A 13,884-nucleotide genomic window follows, 5' to 3' on the forward strand; every position below is an offset into this window, starting at 1 on the left:
GGATGTTGGGCGATGATCCCTAATCCTGGAGTGTAGCACTCAGAAAAGGAAGGTTATCGGTCACAGTCTTGCAGTTTTGTTTTCTCCATGTTCAATCTAAAATAATTCTGCTTCCACATCCTACGTTTTACTCAACTGGCTTCAAGAAAGAGCTGGGCATGGCTTAGTGGTAGAGTGTTTTCTGTGCAAGCACAGGATCCAGGATTTGTCTCCAGACAAACAACAGTGTTGGGGAGGATGATATTGATGGAAAATGATTTGTAATAAAGTGAAATGTCTCCTACAACATGAATACCTGAAGGGACTCCATGTGCTCTAATCCCTGGGAGCGGACACCTTAGTAGGTGGCGGTGGCACTTGGCAAGTTCCTTCCACTTCTGTGGAAGGAAGTGTAGAAATCAGTGGCTTCCAGAGTGAGAAATAAAACTATTAAAACCACGAGAAAAAGGTTAAAGATATACAAGACAACAGAAGACCTTTGATAAACTAGAGCACCGGGGCATGACGGGACAGGCTCTGAACAGTGTGTCTTAACTCCATCACCTCTTCAGTCAGCTCAGTTCCTGCTGATCTGTAGCTGATGGCTCCTGCTGGTGCACTCGGCTCTCTGGAGTTGAGAGATCTCTACACTGCACTGTATTGTGATTTCCAAAATGTTGTGTCTTACTCTTTCTTGTACATTGTTATAAAAATTGAGTTTCTGATAATTGAAAGTCATTCTGCATAGTTTTCTCTTAAGAATGTGAATTTTTTCTATGAGTTTTACCTTGGAAATTAGTTTATTTATTATGTTTGATTTTAGGAAATGGGGCTCTTGCAGAACTTTCTGAAAATGTGCATATTTCAGGAGTGTCAACTGGTAAGTCATCTTTTGTAATGTTTAAATTTCATGCATGACTTATATGGTAAATATTGAAAGCCACCTGGTATCTTATGAAGTGATATTTGGCTATAAAAATTATTGCTGCTTTCACAGCATGTAATAAGGAAGGAAGGAACTGGAACATGGAGAAATTCTCATAAGATAAAGTGATATTGCATGCCTGAGGGTTGGTTATACTTTTCCAAACAGACTATGTAATTATTTTCATGTGAAAGTTAAACCAAGAGAAAAGTCAGCTCAAGTAGAATTAGGTATTTTCTCTCCATGCAAACTTGTGTAAAATGAAATTAATTTTGAATGTTATCCTTAGAATTTACAGCCTTAGCAATGAAGTGTCTGGTTAGATGTTTTAGGTGAGATAGAGCGATACTCCACAAGAACCTGCTTACTTGCGTGCCCAGTTGTTAGCATCCTTGACTCTGTGGAAGCAGAAGTCAGTGAGAGGAGCAGAGCCTTCACCCACCTGAGCTACAGCTCCGTGACCACAGGCCATGGCGGCACAGCTGTCAATTGTGGATGACTTCCAGCGTCTTACTGCATTTGCCCCATTAACTGTAGTTATCACATATCAAAAACTATCTCTTCATATATGGAAATAGCTTACTATTAATAATTACTAATAACTCTTCATTTCCCTCTATTATTGATAAGATTTGGATAGTTAAAAGTCACACCACACTATCAGTCCACTGAGTTTCTATTATAAATTTTACAGTTCTTGTGTTTTTTTTTCTTCCATAAAGCAGAATTGGGAGTTTGTTGTTGGTTTTATGTCTCTGACTTTGTACTCAGGACATTAGTGCACCATGCGCTCTGGTCAGTCTTTGTCCTCACTGAACACTCAGACACACCTGGTCTCCAGAATCAAATCGTCTTCTTCATTCTTCCACAGGTTTTTCACTTTTTCACAGGCATTTAATTGTGTGTCGATTTTATACCTCAAAAACAAGGTTTTTAAATTTTATCTTATCTATTCCTGTATGAGTTTGGCACCCGTGAGGAGGTCAGAGGACACCTGTGGGAGTCAGGTCCCTTCCACAGTGGGCTGCAGGTGAAAACCAAGCAGGGCCTTGAGCATGGCAGGCAAGTGTCCTTCCTACCCCTCAGCCTCACCTCTAACTCTTTATTACTGCTCTTGTCGGGTGGGCAGATGGGCACTAAAGACAGGGGCTCTGTCGCCCACACTTTCTTCCAAGTAGCTGTGGCTAGCTGACTAATCCTCCTGCCTCCACCTTTCAAAGCTGAGATTATGAGATTTACTGGTCTGTGCCACACCCCCCTTTTTGTTGTTTTTGAGACGGGGTGTTACTGTGTAGCCCAGGTTGTCCTAACTCTCCAGTCCCCCTTTGAGACAGGGTCTTACTGTGTAGCCCAGGTTGTCCTACATTTCCCCCCCCCCCCCGCCTTGCGAGGCTAGTATGGGATCACTGGTTCACAGCACCGTGCCCAGTAAGAGTTGGTGTGTTTGATCACTACCAGTGTATACTGTATTAGAAATTAAAGCTGAGAAGTTGCCTTAAAACTTACAAGTTTGATTTACAATAACAAGAATGAGTTTATTGCAACCTTGTGACTATAGCAGAGTTTTATTAAAGTAGACTTTTCAGGACAAAAGAGTCAACAGTATTGTTGTTTTATAATATTGTAAAGCCTTTATTGATGGATTTAAAGCAGCTAGGTTCTCAACATCTGTTTCTGCATTCAGTCTTTTCAAACATAAGGTTTTATTTGATACGTGAAAATAATCTAATTGATATGTAACTAAAAACGTAAAGGAGTATTTTAACAATCTTTTTCAGACAACTGTTACAAAAATCCAACAGATGATAGCTTCTCAAGGTTAGCCACAGTTGGAATCTGAATTCACGTGTGAGCTTTCTGTGCTCTGTGACACTGCAATCTGGCCGGCTTTGGCCTCGGAGTACATTTTCATTACCATATATGATTCTATAGAATGTCAGTCACTTACAACTGTTTGCTGAGTTGTAAGGATTAATATGGAATGTGAAAAGCCACAGAAATTTGGACATATTTAATATCAAATTGTAAGTTTATTATCAATGCATCAGGACTGAATTATACTTCTTACTTTTGTCTGTTTGCTTGAGATCAGGGCTGCTGGACTCTTGCTTAGCATTGCCTTTGCTCTTAGTAAATTCCTGTTGGAGAAACATCAGCAGAAAGTCATGCTTTAAAAGGAGTCAGCTGTGTTCTCTCTGTAAGCCTTTCCCCACTTAGGAATTGCAGACACGTGTAGACGGACTTATTGTTTGCCAGGGCTGCCATAGCACAGCACCCAGACTAAACAACGTAATGTGTGTTCTCCTGAGCCTGCAGGCTAAAAGCCCACAATCAAGATGTGGCAAGAATAGTTTCTTCTGCATTCTCTCTGTGGCTTTTAGATGCCATCTTCCTACATCCTGCCCTGGAATCTGTCCTAATGTCTTCTGGAGTTACATCATAATATCCCACCCATGTGACCTCATTTTAACTTAATTACCTCACCAAAGAGTCTCCATGTAATTACAATGGCTCTCTGAAGTACTAGCATTGGGACCTTAAAAAATGAATTTTGAGGACAATACAATTCACCCCATAACAATGTATATTTTAATTATGTGGATTTATACATCAATAAAATACTCCATTTCAGAAGACAGCAAAACCTTATTAATATGGAATATTTTTTCTGAAGTTTAGTCTCATAAAAATTATTTTTATATGAAGAACAGCATGTAAGACCCATCCCTAGTATACATTAAAGAGGATAAATGGGTGTTTTTTCAAAGGCTTTGCCCAGTGAGGGAAACTGTGTGTACACTGTTATACCTTGTGTGAAGTGTTTCCCGTTTGGAATGTTTAGGGACTGGAATGTTCATCATGTGGTCTATTAATTAGAAATCTCAAAGATCTGAAATCCAGAATGCTCCAAATCTATAATGGCAACAACAAAACCTTTCAGATTTCAGAGCATTTTTGGATTTATATTTGGAGATTAGCAAAAGACATGCTGTAAAGGTTTCGGAAATCCTGGCGTGCCTGCGGTGCTGGTCCCAGGCTGAGACGTCTCGTCTGAGCAGACTCTAAGGCGAGCATGTTTTCCCTTGAAGAATCAAAGCTCGGGAGTCTGTGGTGCTGCCCGCTCTGCCCTCGGCCTTCACCTTAAGTTTTTCTACTCTGTTTAGTTCTGCAGCCCCTGTTCCAGCTGTCCACACTGTAAATCGACTGAAGGTTTTAAGTTAGGTTCTACTTTTTCCAGTTAGTACGCTTTGAAAATGATTTAAAAAAAAAAATATTTTCCCACAGGAAAAGTCAGGACCATCTCAGGCAAATCAGGGTGCATTGCACCCTGTATGCGGTGACTTTGTTTTATTCTACAATAAAGCACTGATGTGGACCTTGTGCCCCCTAAACGTGGGAGTAAATGCCTTAGTTACTTCTCCACTGACGAAAGGGGATTACAGGAAGCCATGGCAGCAGCCAGCGGGAGCTTGAGGCAGCCTGGCCAAGGGTGAAAGGGTACTCAGCCAGCCTCCACTCCTTTTACACTCTAGGTCCTCCTGCCCAGAGAATGGCCCCTCCCACAGTTCAGGTGACTCTTCTCACTTGAGTTAAGCTAGATCATGCCCTACAGGCATGTCCAGCCGCCTAGCTCCAGGTGATAGGTTTTGTCAGGTTACAGTTAACAGGGACCCTCAGAGTAGGGAATGGGTCTCCAGGACCTACCTAACGGGAGAAGTGAGCACGTGCGAAGGGCACCTGTAGTGTGTCCTACTGTGAGAGACTCTGTGGTGAGTCATTAGCATATTAGCCAGATTTACAGAAGGCCCTGAGAGGGCTCTGGTGGAGAGGGAGTGACTTGGCCGACAGAGGGGCAGGGCATCAGTCTACTCTGGAGAGAGAGGTATCTATGTGTGGCTGGTGGGACCGTCTTGGTCCCCATGCTTGCAGCATTTGTTTCTAACAGATTGTTCCTTTCCGTCATTTTCTTCCTCTGAAAACTTGCAAGAGATATAAATTTGTCCTTTGCTCGTTTTATGGCTACAAGTTGATATAAAAGATGTTAAATTATAAAGTCTGGTGACTGAATATGATAAAAAGTATTAAATATCATATTTTAATATTTTTCCTTTTAATTTAGAACTATTTATCTTTTTGCTTTTTCATTTTTTTAAAGTTTAATAAAAGTGCAATTAACGAATAAATAGGAGTTTTGAAAAACACCCTAATTTAGAAGCAATCAAAAGTAAGAAAAGATAATCAAATATTAGTTGTTTGATTCAGGTCAATATAAGTTAGAGTAAAATTTAGTTTAAATAAAATAACATCGTTAAAAATCAAATACACTTGTTTACTGTGTTCAAAGGACTTGTTATAATCAACCTGACCTAAAACATGGCCCCTTCTATGAAATAAAGATGCTATGTTTTGACTATTTTTTTTAAATAAAGAAAATCACGTATGGGTTGAATGGATGACTCGGGTTAAGAACACTGACTGCTCTTCCAGAGGTTCTGAGTTCAACTCCCACAAGCATGCGGTGACTCCCAACCATCTCTAGTCGGATCTGGTGCCCTCTTCTGGCCTGCACGTACACATGCAGAGTACTTACATATAAAATATAAATAAATTAATTCTTTAAAAGAGAAAGAAAATCACCTGTTCTCCTTAGCCTCTAGCGTATTGCTCTGAGAAGAGGAATGAAAGCATTTCCCTCTGGGGTCATTGAACCAAGAACAAGTCCAGATGTGAATTCTACCTTATCTTCTCTGTGTTCTCTGTTGCCTGTGAGTCAGTCTGCGCCTGCCTGAAAGCTTGTGAACCATGTCCCTCTGTCCCTGTGTCTGTTCCTGTGTCTGTCCCTGTGTCTGTCCATGTGTCTGTCCCTGTGTCTGTCCCTGTGTCTGTCCATGTGTCTGTCCATGTGTCTGTCCCTGTGTCTATCCTGTGTCTGTCCCTGTGTCTGTTCATGTGTCTGTCCCTATGTCTGTCCCTGTGTCTGTTCATGTGTCTGTCCTGTGTCTGTCCCTGTGTCTGTCTCTGTCACTGTGTCTATCCCTCACAAAGGGCCTCCTCTGTATTTACTGAACAGCACAGAAAGCTAAGGAAGGACCCCAGGAATCACATGGAGAAGCAGGAAACACTTTACAGAAATCTGTGCTAGCATTACAAGGGATTAAGTGACTTTCTTCAACTGATCCAGATGGCCAAATCATTGTTTATTCACCAGTATCCAGCATTCGTGGTGGATACTCTCCGAGATGATCCCTTCAGCATCTCTATCTGATACTTTCCGTAAATGGCATGTAGGCATTGCTCTGGGCTGGGGCCTGGGAGAGCACATGATCTAAGACTGCAGCTATGCATTCGCTGTCAAAGCTACTTACACGGGAACTCCAAGGCAAGAGAGGTGGATGTAGCGAGCTGCGTGAAGCCACACCTGATGGAGATGTATAATCAACTCCTATGGCTGAAGTCTGACTTATGCTATTATCACGCAATGATTATCAGCTGCTTGCATAGGCGTGGACCTATGGGCAATGCCCACCTGGCAATCCGGGATTGGCAGCCCGTGCCTACTTAAGGGCTGGGAGAGGTTTGCCCGGAGAGAGGGGGGAGAGAGAGAAAGTGAATAAAGTCCTGGAATAAAACTGCAGTGAGAAGAGCTCCGGTGTGTCGCGTCATCCTTGCTGGACGAGGTGGGGGCGTGACAGGTGGATTGCTGCATTGTTCTCTTAAAAGCAACTTAAAGAGCCAGGCTGAGCACACATCAGACTAGCAGTCTTGAGTGAGCTCAGGATGTGTTGATAACTCTGCCTATGTGGTCCAGCAAAAGTTGAGTCTCTTGAGATGTAAGATGGTTTAGTCATGATGTCACATGTCCCAGTTCATGTGGGACTTTGATTTATATCATCTGTGCCTTTTCTGTGCTTGCCTTAAAAACACATTTTCACTTGAATTATAGCTGATCTTAGTTTAAAGTTTATAGACTACTTGTTGTTTTTCTTTGTGTTTATGTCCATTATGAATGCACAAAGTTCCCACCGTGCAGGGCTTGCAGTTAATGTCTGGAGCACATCGCTGGCTTTGTCTAACCCCAGCGTAGATCATGCTGCAAAAGATGTATCTATTATTAGGTAATACATTTTGATATGAGCCTTATGCTTTTATTTCTAAGACTGTACTCACAGTCTGAAATTCTGGTAGAATTGCTGCATCAAAGGGGTTGCAGCAGCTGGCGCAGCTGTGTGCAGCATATGTAAGCATTTACTTTAGGTGTGATCATCATTTCTTGCTTAATATTTTTCCTTGTGCTATTTTTATCAAGTCCTAACCTTTTACTTCCCCTACTCTGTTTTTTAAAGAAGAAATTAATTGTTCCTCCTTTTGATTCCTAGCCTAGAGATGTACTGTTGTAAACAAAAGGAGTAAGGTTGACTTCTTTTTATAATTAGACAAAAACTATGCTCTTTTTTAAATTTCGATTGTTAATTAGAACAGATTTTGGAGCTTAATCCTTTTACAGCTGAAAGGGTTTTTGTTTTGTTTTTTCATTTAATTTTAATGTTAGGACTGACATGTCATATTCGATTCAACAGTGAGACAGTTCTGTGTTCCTACCTTTTAATATCAATAGTCAAATGTTCTAAATGAGGTTAGTTTATCTAGAATCTATTCTGCATTTGATATGAAATCTTTTATCAAGCAGAACGAGCATATGATAGCTAATAAAAGAATACTGCTTCCAAAATTCTTTAATCCTTGCTGGTACTGTTAGGTTTAAAACCTATGACAAATGGCTTGGGCAACTATTTAACATATCAAAGCAGACGCTGGCCACTAGCTTCTCCCAGCATCCCTTAGCCTGTACCTGTCACAGGGCCCTCCTGGCTGGCATACCCCTTTCCCTGCCTGAAACTTCTTCAGCCCCGGGGCTGGGCTGCCCTTCCACCAGCTACACTCTCTAGATCATCCAGCTGTTGGTTACCTGCCTCTTTTGCCATTTTTGGGGCCTCCTGGCTGCTGCACCTTGTCCCCCTCTCTCCCCTCTCTCTACCCATGCCCCCTCCTCTCGCGGCCCAGGGTCATGTCCACTCTGGACTCCCCCAGATGCCGCTGCCTCTGCCCACGCTTCTCCCACATACCCTTTTCTCCACCAAACCTGGGACCAGTCATGTTCCTTTCCTTTTTATTTATTTCCGTCATTCAAATATTATTAAATAAGTGTGAACTTCAAATAGTTTTTAAGCATTATTTTTTTAATTGCCAGAACTGAGTCTTTCAAAATCACCCTCCTTTATTGTGTGTTTGCATTTTCTAGCTACCTGTTCTGAGGGCTAGAGGTCCGGCATGCTGCTGATCCCAGAGCCTCTTACAACTGATGCTTCAGTTGTAGCCTTAAAAAAGAGGGGCTGGGGTGTGGACTTAATACTGTCTGAATAGCAGGTGATTCGCACATGAGCTAATGATTTATGATGGATGCAGCATTATGGTCATGTGACATGTTTTTAGCCACTGCTTTAATTTTAAATATCATAATGTAGAATTTTACAGTTTCACTGAAGAACATTTAGTCTGATGAAATATTAATTCTAAAGGAATCTAAAATAAAACTTAACTGGCAATTATCTGATAGTGCTGTATGGTTCATTTTAATACAGAAAGTTACGCGAGTGAACCCTGGTCTTTGTACCTTTCCTGAGGGGTTTTAATGTTTTACAGTTTTTCAATCAAGTACCTTGATCTTTTGCTGAAGCAACCAAGAAGAATTTCACGGTTTCATTTGACCAGTGCCTTTTATCTGTTTCAAATAAAGACATGAGAAGTTACTGTGTTCTTTTTGATAATGAATCCACTAAGATTTTAAGATTAGAGAATATGAAGTAGAACTTAATGGGACCCAGGAAACTCCTTCGGACAAGGAAGGGGGTGGGGATGCAGGACCCGTTTTTGAGGAAGGCAGCGCCCACTACTACAGAATGCTGAGTTGCCCACCCTCCCGGAGCCTCTGAATGAAGCGCTCCAGAGGCCATGGTGGAGCTCCCCGTGAGCCTTAGGGAGTGGAGATGCCCCACCTTTTATAGTCTATGCTATGTAACTTCATCTTGTTACTATTTTACTATGCAATAATGTATTTTAGTATGTAATGTAATCGTGTTTTATATATTCTCAGCCATCTATTAAATATCTGCTTTAGTAAGATTATGTGTGTTTTCATGTTACATTGTCATATTGAACAGTGAATAAAGTCAGTGTCAGGACAGTGGGGTGAGTCCCTGGAGTGCCGTGGAGAGGGTGTGATGCACAGAGGGTGGGCGTGAGGTGTGCAGCGTGCATCCAGCAACAGGGCCAGGGCACGGTGGGCGTAAAACTAACATGCTCACAGGGGGCTGGAGAGGGGGCTCAGAGGTTAAGAGCACCGCCTGCTCTTCCAAAGGTCCTGAGTTCAATTCCCAGCAACCACATTGTGGCTCACAACCATCTGTAATGAGGTCTGGTGCCCTCTTCTGGCCGGCAGGCGTACACACAGACAGAATATTGTATACATAATAAATAACACAAACACGTTCACATATGGAGGATTTCTCTTCTACTCTTCTACTTTGAGAATAACTTTTCCAAGTGTGATGCTCATTAGTTAACTTTAACTGTGCTAAATCTCCTGTGTAGTGCTGTACACGGTCAGCCGCTCAATGGGTACTTTAGTTTGGACATTTCAGAAGGTTGGGCCTCTTGTGGGGCTCCTCACAGTGGGGAACATGCATTGAAGGCTTAGGTCGCTAGACAGCGCCCAAGGAGGTGGTGGAGCATAGGGGAGGTGGAGGAAGACAGTGGGAGGCCTTGTGGTCCACAGCTGCAGCCCGCCCTCAGTGGTGATCGTAGGACCCCGCCCCTTCTCTTACCTAAGGCCTAGAGTAGTGAGGCCATCATTTGACCATAATTCCAGAAGCGTGAGCCAAAAGAATCTGTTGTTGTTGGTAAAATGATTAACTCTGGGACTCTTACGAGACCCAGCCGCAGGTGGTGAAGTGGAAGTGGACATTCACTACCAGCTTGCTGAAATGGCCCAGGATCAGGGGACTTGTGATCTTCAGTCTCACGGATAGAATGTGGTGTCCAGAGCAAAGGAGGGATAGTTTTTAATCACGCTCCTTCCGCACTATTATATTCATTTTTGTTTATTACTCTTCAGAAAGGACATAGTGGCTTAGATATGAATGGATAGTGTGTCATAGTTGTTTGAAAAATCATGAACTCTGAGGCCATTGTTTGCCAAGTACTGCTTCCTGCCGCTCTCTTCTAGGCTTCCCGCGAAAGTCGCCGGTAAGCTCCAGAAATGAATAGCTTTCCCCATTCGGGGACAAGGAATAATCACTTGCTCAGCATTTAAATCTCCAGTGTATAAATTAGAAAAGTGTAGGTACCATAACAATAGTTCTTATGCCCTCACAGGGAAAAAAATGCCCTCGTGGCTTTAAAAGCGGAATAAAAAGGCAAGTCTTCCCCGTTCGTCTTATCTTATGCTTCGCCAGCAGTTTCGGAATTACTCCTAGTACTTAGAAGCCTCCTAGGGAAGGGTTAATTTCTTACAGTGTAATTATAGTCAGCTTCGTTGCTCTCCTCATTCCATATTTTGCCCTATGTCCAGAGCTCTTCAGTGTGTTGTGCCTCTTGTGACTACTGGGCGTCTGATTTTCCACGTAACCACGTAATGTTTTCTTATTCTTATTGTCAGGACCATTAATGATCTTCATGACACCATGAAATCACCTGCTTTGATTAGAGCTGATGTCCAGGCAGAATAGCATGGTTCTTGAGGAATGCCACTGAGAGTGACAGGAATGAGTGTGTTGATGTATCCGTCCTTACGTGGCTGCGCCAATGCAGGAGGATATCCTGTGTGTTAGAAACACTGGGTGCAGGATTTCTAATCATCGGTGTGAGGACGAGAGCCGTGTGGGAGACGGAGTGCTGTATTTTTTTCCACTCGTACTCATTTTACCTTTAGATTACAGTGTAAGACTTCCCACTTTAGAGTATTAAATAACGTTGCTAGAATCCCAGTAATCATTTCCACTGAAGGAAGTGTTTGGTTTTCCGAGGGGGAGGGGCATTGAACACCAAGGCCTTCTAAACCACCTGCAACCGCTCTACCACTGAAAGACTCTCAGCGGTTCTGGTTTCCCTTTTAAAAGATTATGGTGTATTTTAAATTAGGAGCATTTGTGTGTGAGTGCAGGTTCCCATGTTCAGAGGCGTCCAGTCCTCTGGAGCAAAAGTCAAGGCAGCCACAAGCCAACTGCATGGGTGCAGAGAACCAATACTTGGACAGAACAGGAAGCATCTCTCCAGCCCCCGCCAACTCCTGACTTCTTATGAAGGATTACGGATAACTTTTGGAGCACTCCTTAGGGAGTACTTCACATACTCAGTCTCCTTCCTTCCTTTCGGACTGCTCATCCTCAGTGTTGACATTTCCATGAGGACAGAGCTCTGCTGGGGTACCACGTGATCAGACACTCACTTCAGGAGTCTAGACAGCAGAGGCTCAAGTGAAGATACTAGGTATGTGTGGCAAAGTGACAAGGTAGAGGAACTGGACTTGGAAACCCATCTGTCCAGGAGCTTTTGTGCTTCAGTTCCAGTGCAGGCTCCCCTTCCTTCTCACAGAGGGTCGTCCTCCTCCTGACGTGGCACCTCACAGAGGGTCTCTCCAGTGCTTTCACTCCAGCAAATTCAGCACAGCTGATCATTTGCTGTGCTCTCAGGGGCCTCATTGGTTTAGCATGTTTGCTTTTCAGATGGAGTCTCGTCCTCTGTTGCCATCTTTGAGAATGCTGCACCCTTCTTTATTCTCCCAGCCTCATCTGCTCTCTCCTTCTCTGTTTCTCTTCAAAAGAAGATTTTATTCTTTTGTTATTGTTTTAAGAACCCAGAACACTTCCTCAGCTTCCACTTAATCCTTTTATGGCTGTTTTATCCCATGCCATCTGCACCTTACCCATGCATACCCATGTGTACGTTCTCTTTATCATCAAATGTAGATTCTTTTTTTTTAATTAAAAAATTTTAATTACAGAAGTTTTCATTGATTTTCTACCAAAGAAACTAAGGTATTTCAATGAATTTACACTGAAACATTAGGATGAAAACATTTCATTTTGCTTTTAAGTTTTGAGTAAAGATTCATTCCCATTCTACAGTCCATGGGATTTTTTTCAGTTCAAACATTTTAATAAGATCATCATGGAAAGCCACTACATGCAGAAGAACTGCCTACAGAAAGTGAAAAAAGAGCCTTTTCTCAAAAATTCCTGTTTAGCAATTATTTTCATCTTCGATAAACAACTAAAACATAATAAAGTATAAACGATAAGATATATGGATGCCTTAAAGACGGCAATCTTCTTTAAAAGGCATTGAGTCTGAAAAAGCATGGGATAAAACCGGACTTGCTGAACATAGCGGACAATGAGGACTACAGAGAACTCAAGAACAATGGCAATGGGTTTTTGATCCTACTGCACGTGCTGGCTTTGGGAGGGCCTGGGCGGTTTGGATGCTCAACTCACTAAACCTGGATGGAGGTGGGCGGTCCTTGGACTTCCCACAGGTCAGGGAACCCTGATGGCTCTTCAAGCTGATGAGGGAGAGGGACTTAATCAGGGGAGGGGAGGGAAATGGGAGGTGGTGGCGGGGAGGAGGCAGAAATCCTCAATAAATAAATTAAAAAAAGAAAAATAAATAAATTCTGTGTAGAAAATGAACAGCTACTTCATTTCTTCTGTAGGTAATTTCTAGAAAGCATTGTTTTTTGTAATTGCCATGTATTTTGTACAGTGTCTCTACAGTCAAATGTAGATTCTTGAATGTTGTCTTAGTCAGCATTCTCTCACTGTGACAGAATACCTGTGGCAGTCATCTTACAAATAGAAAAGATTATTTTGGCTCATAGTTTCCTTTGATAGCCACTGGGACCTGTTGAGTTGAGCCTGTATGGCAAGACAGCATTTCACAGAGGAATCTGCTCGCCTGTGACTGCCAGGAAGCAGACAGGGAGGGATGGTATGCTGTCAGAGTGTCTCCTTGCTTCCTAAAGAACCCCAATTTCCCAGCCGTGCCAAAGGCTGGGAGAGTGCAGAGACACTTGGTGCAAGCGCGATGCTTATTATTAATTCTGAAGAGAACAATTTATTGCTACTTGCTATTCCTAGATCGGTTTTTATGCAGATAGGGCTCACTCTTCAGAAACTGTAACCACGCTTATTCCCTGGGCTTTAACATTATTGTAGCCATGAGAGCTCAGCTGAATTCTACTTACTGTTCATGCTGATGACTTTCATGGGCCTTATGAGCTGTAAACTTTTGACTTGGAGCAGAAGTCTTATCCTCAGCTCTGTGAACTGTAACTTTTTGTAGCTCAAATAATAAAACCCAGAGACAGATATTGGGGTTCAACATGGAGATCAGAAAAACAAAGCAGCTAGGCTCTAGACCTTTTACCTCCACCAAATCTTGTAACCAAAGGGGCGATCCTGTCTCCAGGAATCCTCAGACTCCAGACTCCACTGAGCTCCTGTCTCTTCCCCCTTATATTCCTCTCTCCACCCAGCCCTGTTGCTCCTGTCTCCACCTCCCTAGAGCTGGGATTAAAGGCCTGGGATCCCAAGTGCTGGGATCACAGTTGTGTGAGCTCTGTTTCTCTGTTAGATGGACTCAATCTTGTATAGCCCAGAATGACCTTGAACTCACAGAGACCCATCTACCTGTCTCCCAAGTCCTGGAATAAAAAGTGTGCCACCACTCCACGGTCTGCATGTTGTGCCCCCACTGCACGGTCTGCATGTCGTGCCCCCACTCCATCGTCTGCATGTCGTGCCCCCACTCCATCGTCTGCATGTTGTTCCCCCACTGCATGGTCTGCATGTCGTGCCCCCACTGCATGGTCTGCATGTCGTACCCCCACTGCATGGTCTGCATGTCGTGCCCCCACTGCATGG

At 42.9% G+C, this 13,884-nt stretch overlaps 1 protein-coding gene across 1 annotated transcript in view; it reads left to right on the top strand.

The window, feature by feature from the left end:
• Positions 1 to 13,884, top strand: part of Lrp12 (LDL receptor related protein 12) — a 76,623-nt gene that overhangs the window by 41,195 nt on the left and 21,544 nt on the right. Inside the window, exon 2 of the mRNA XM_005367523.2 lies at positions 803 to 859. Coding sequence (XP_005367580.1) covers positions 803 to 859 — 57 coding nt within the window. The remainder of the gene's footprint in view (positions 1 to 802; positions 860 to 13,884) is intronic.

This window comes from Microtus ochrogaster, unplaced genomic scaffold (genome assembly GCF_000317375.1).
Source record: "Microtus ochrogaster isolate Prairie Vole_2 unplaced genomic scaffold, MicOch1.0 UNK19, whole genome shotgun sequence".
NCBI lineage: Eukaryota > Metazoa > Chordata > Mammalia > Rodentia > Cricetidae > Microtus > Microtus ochrogaster.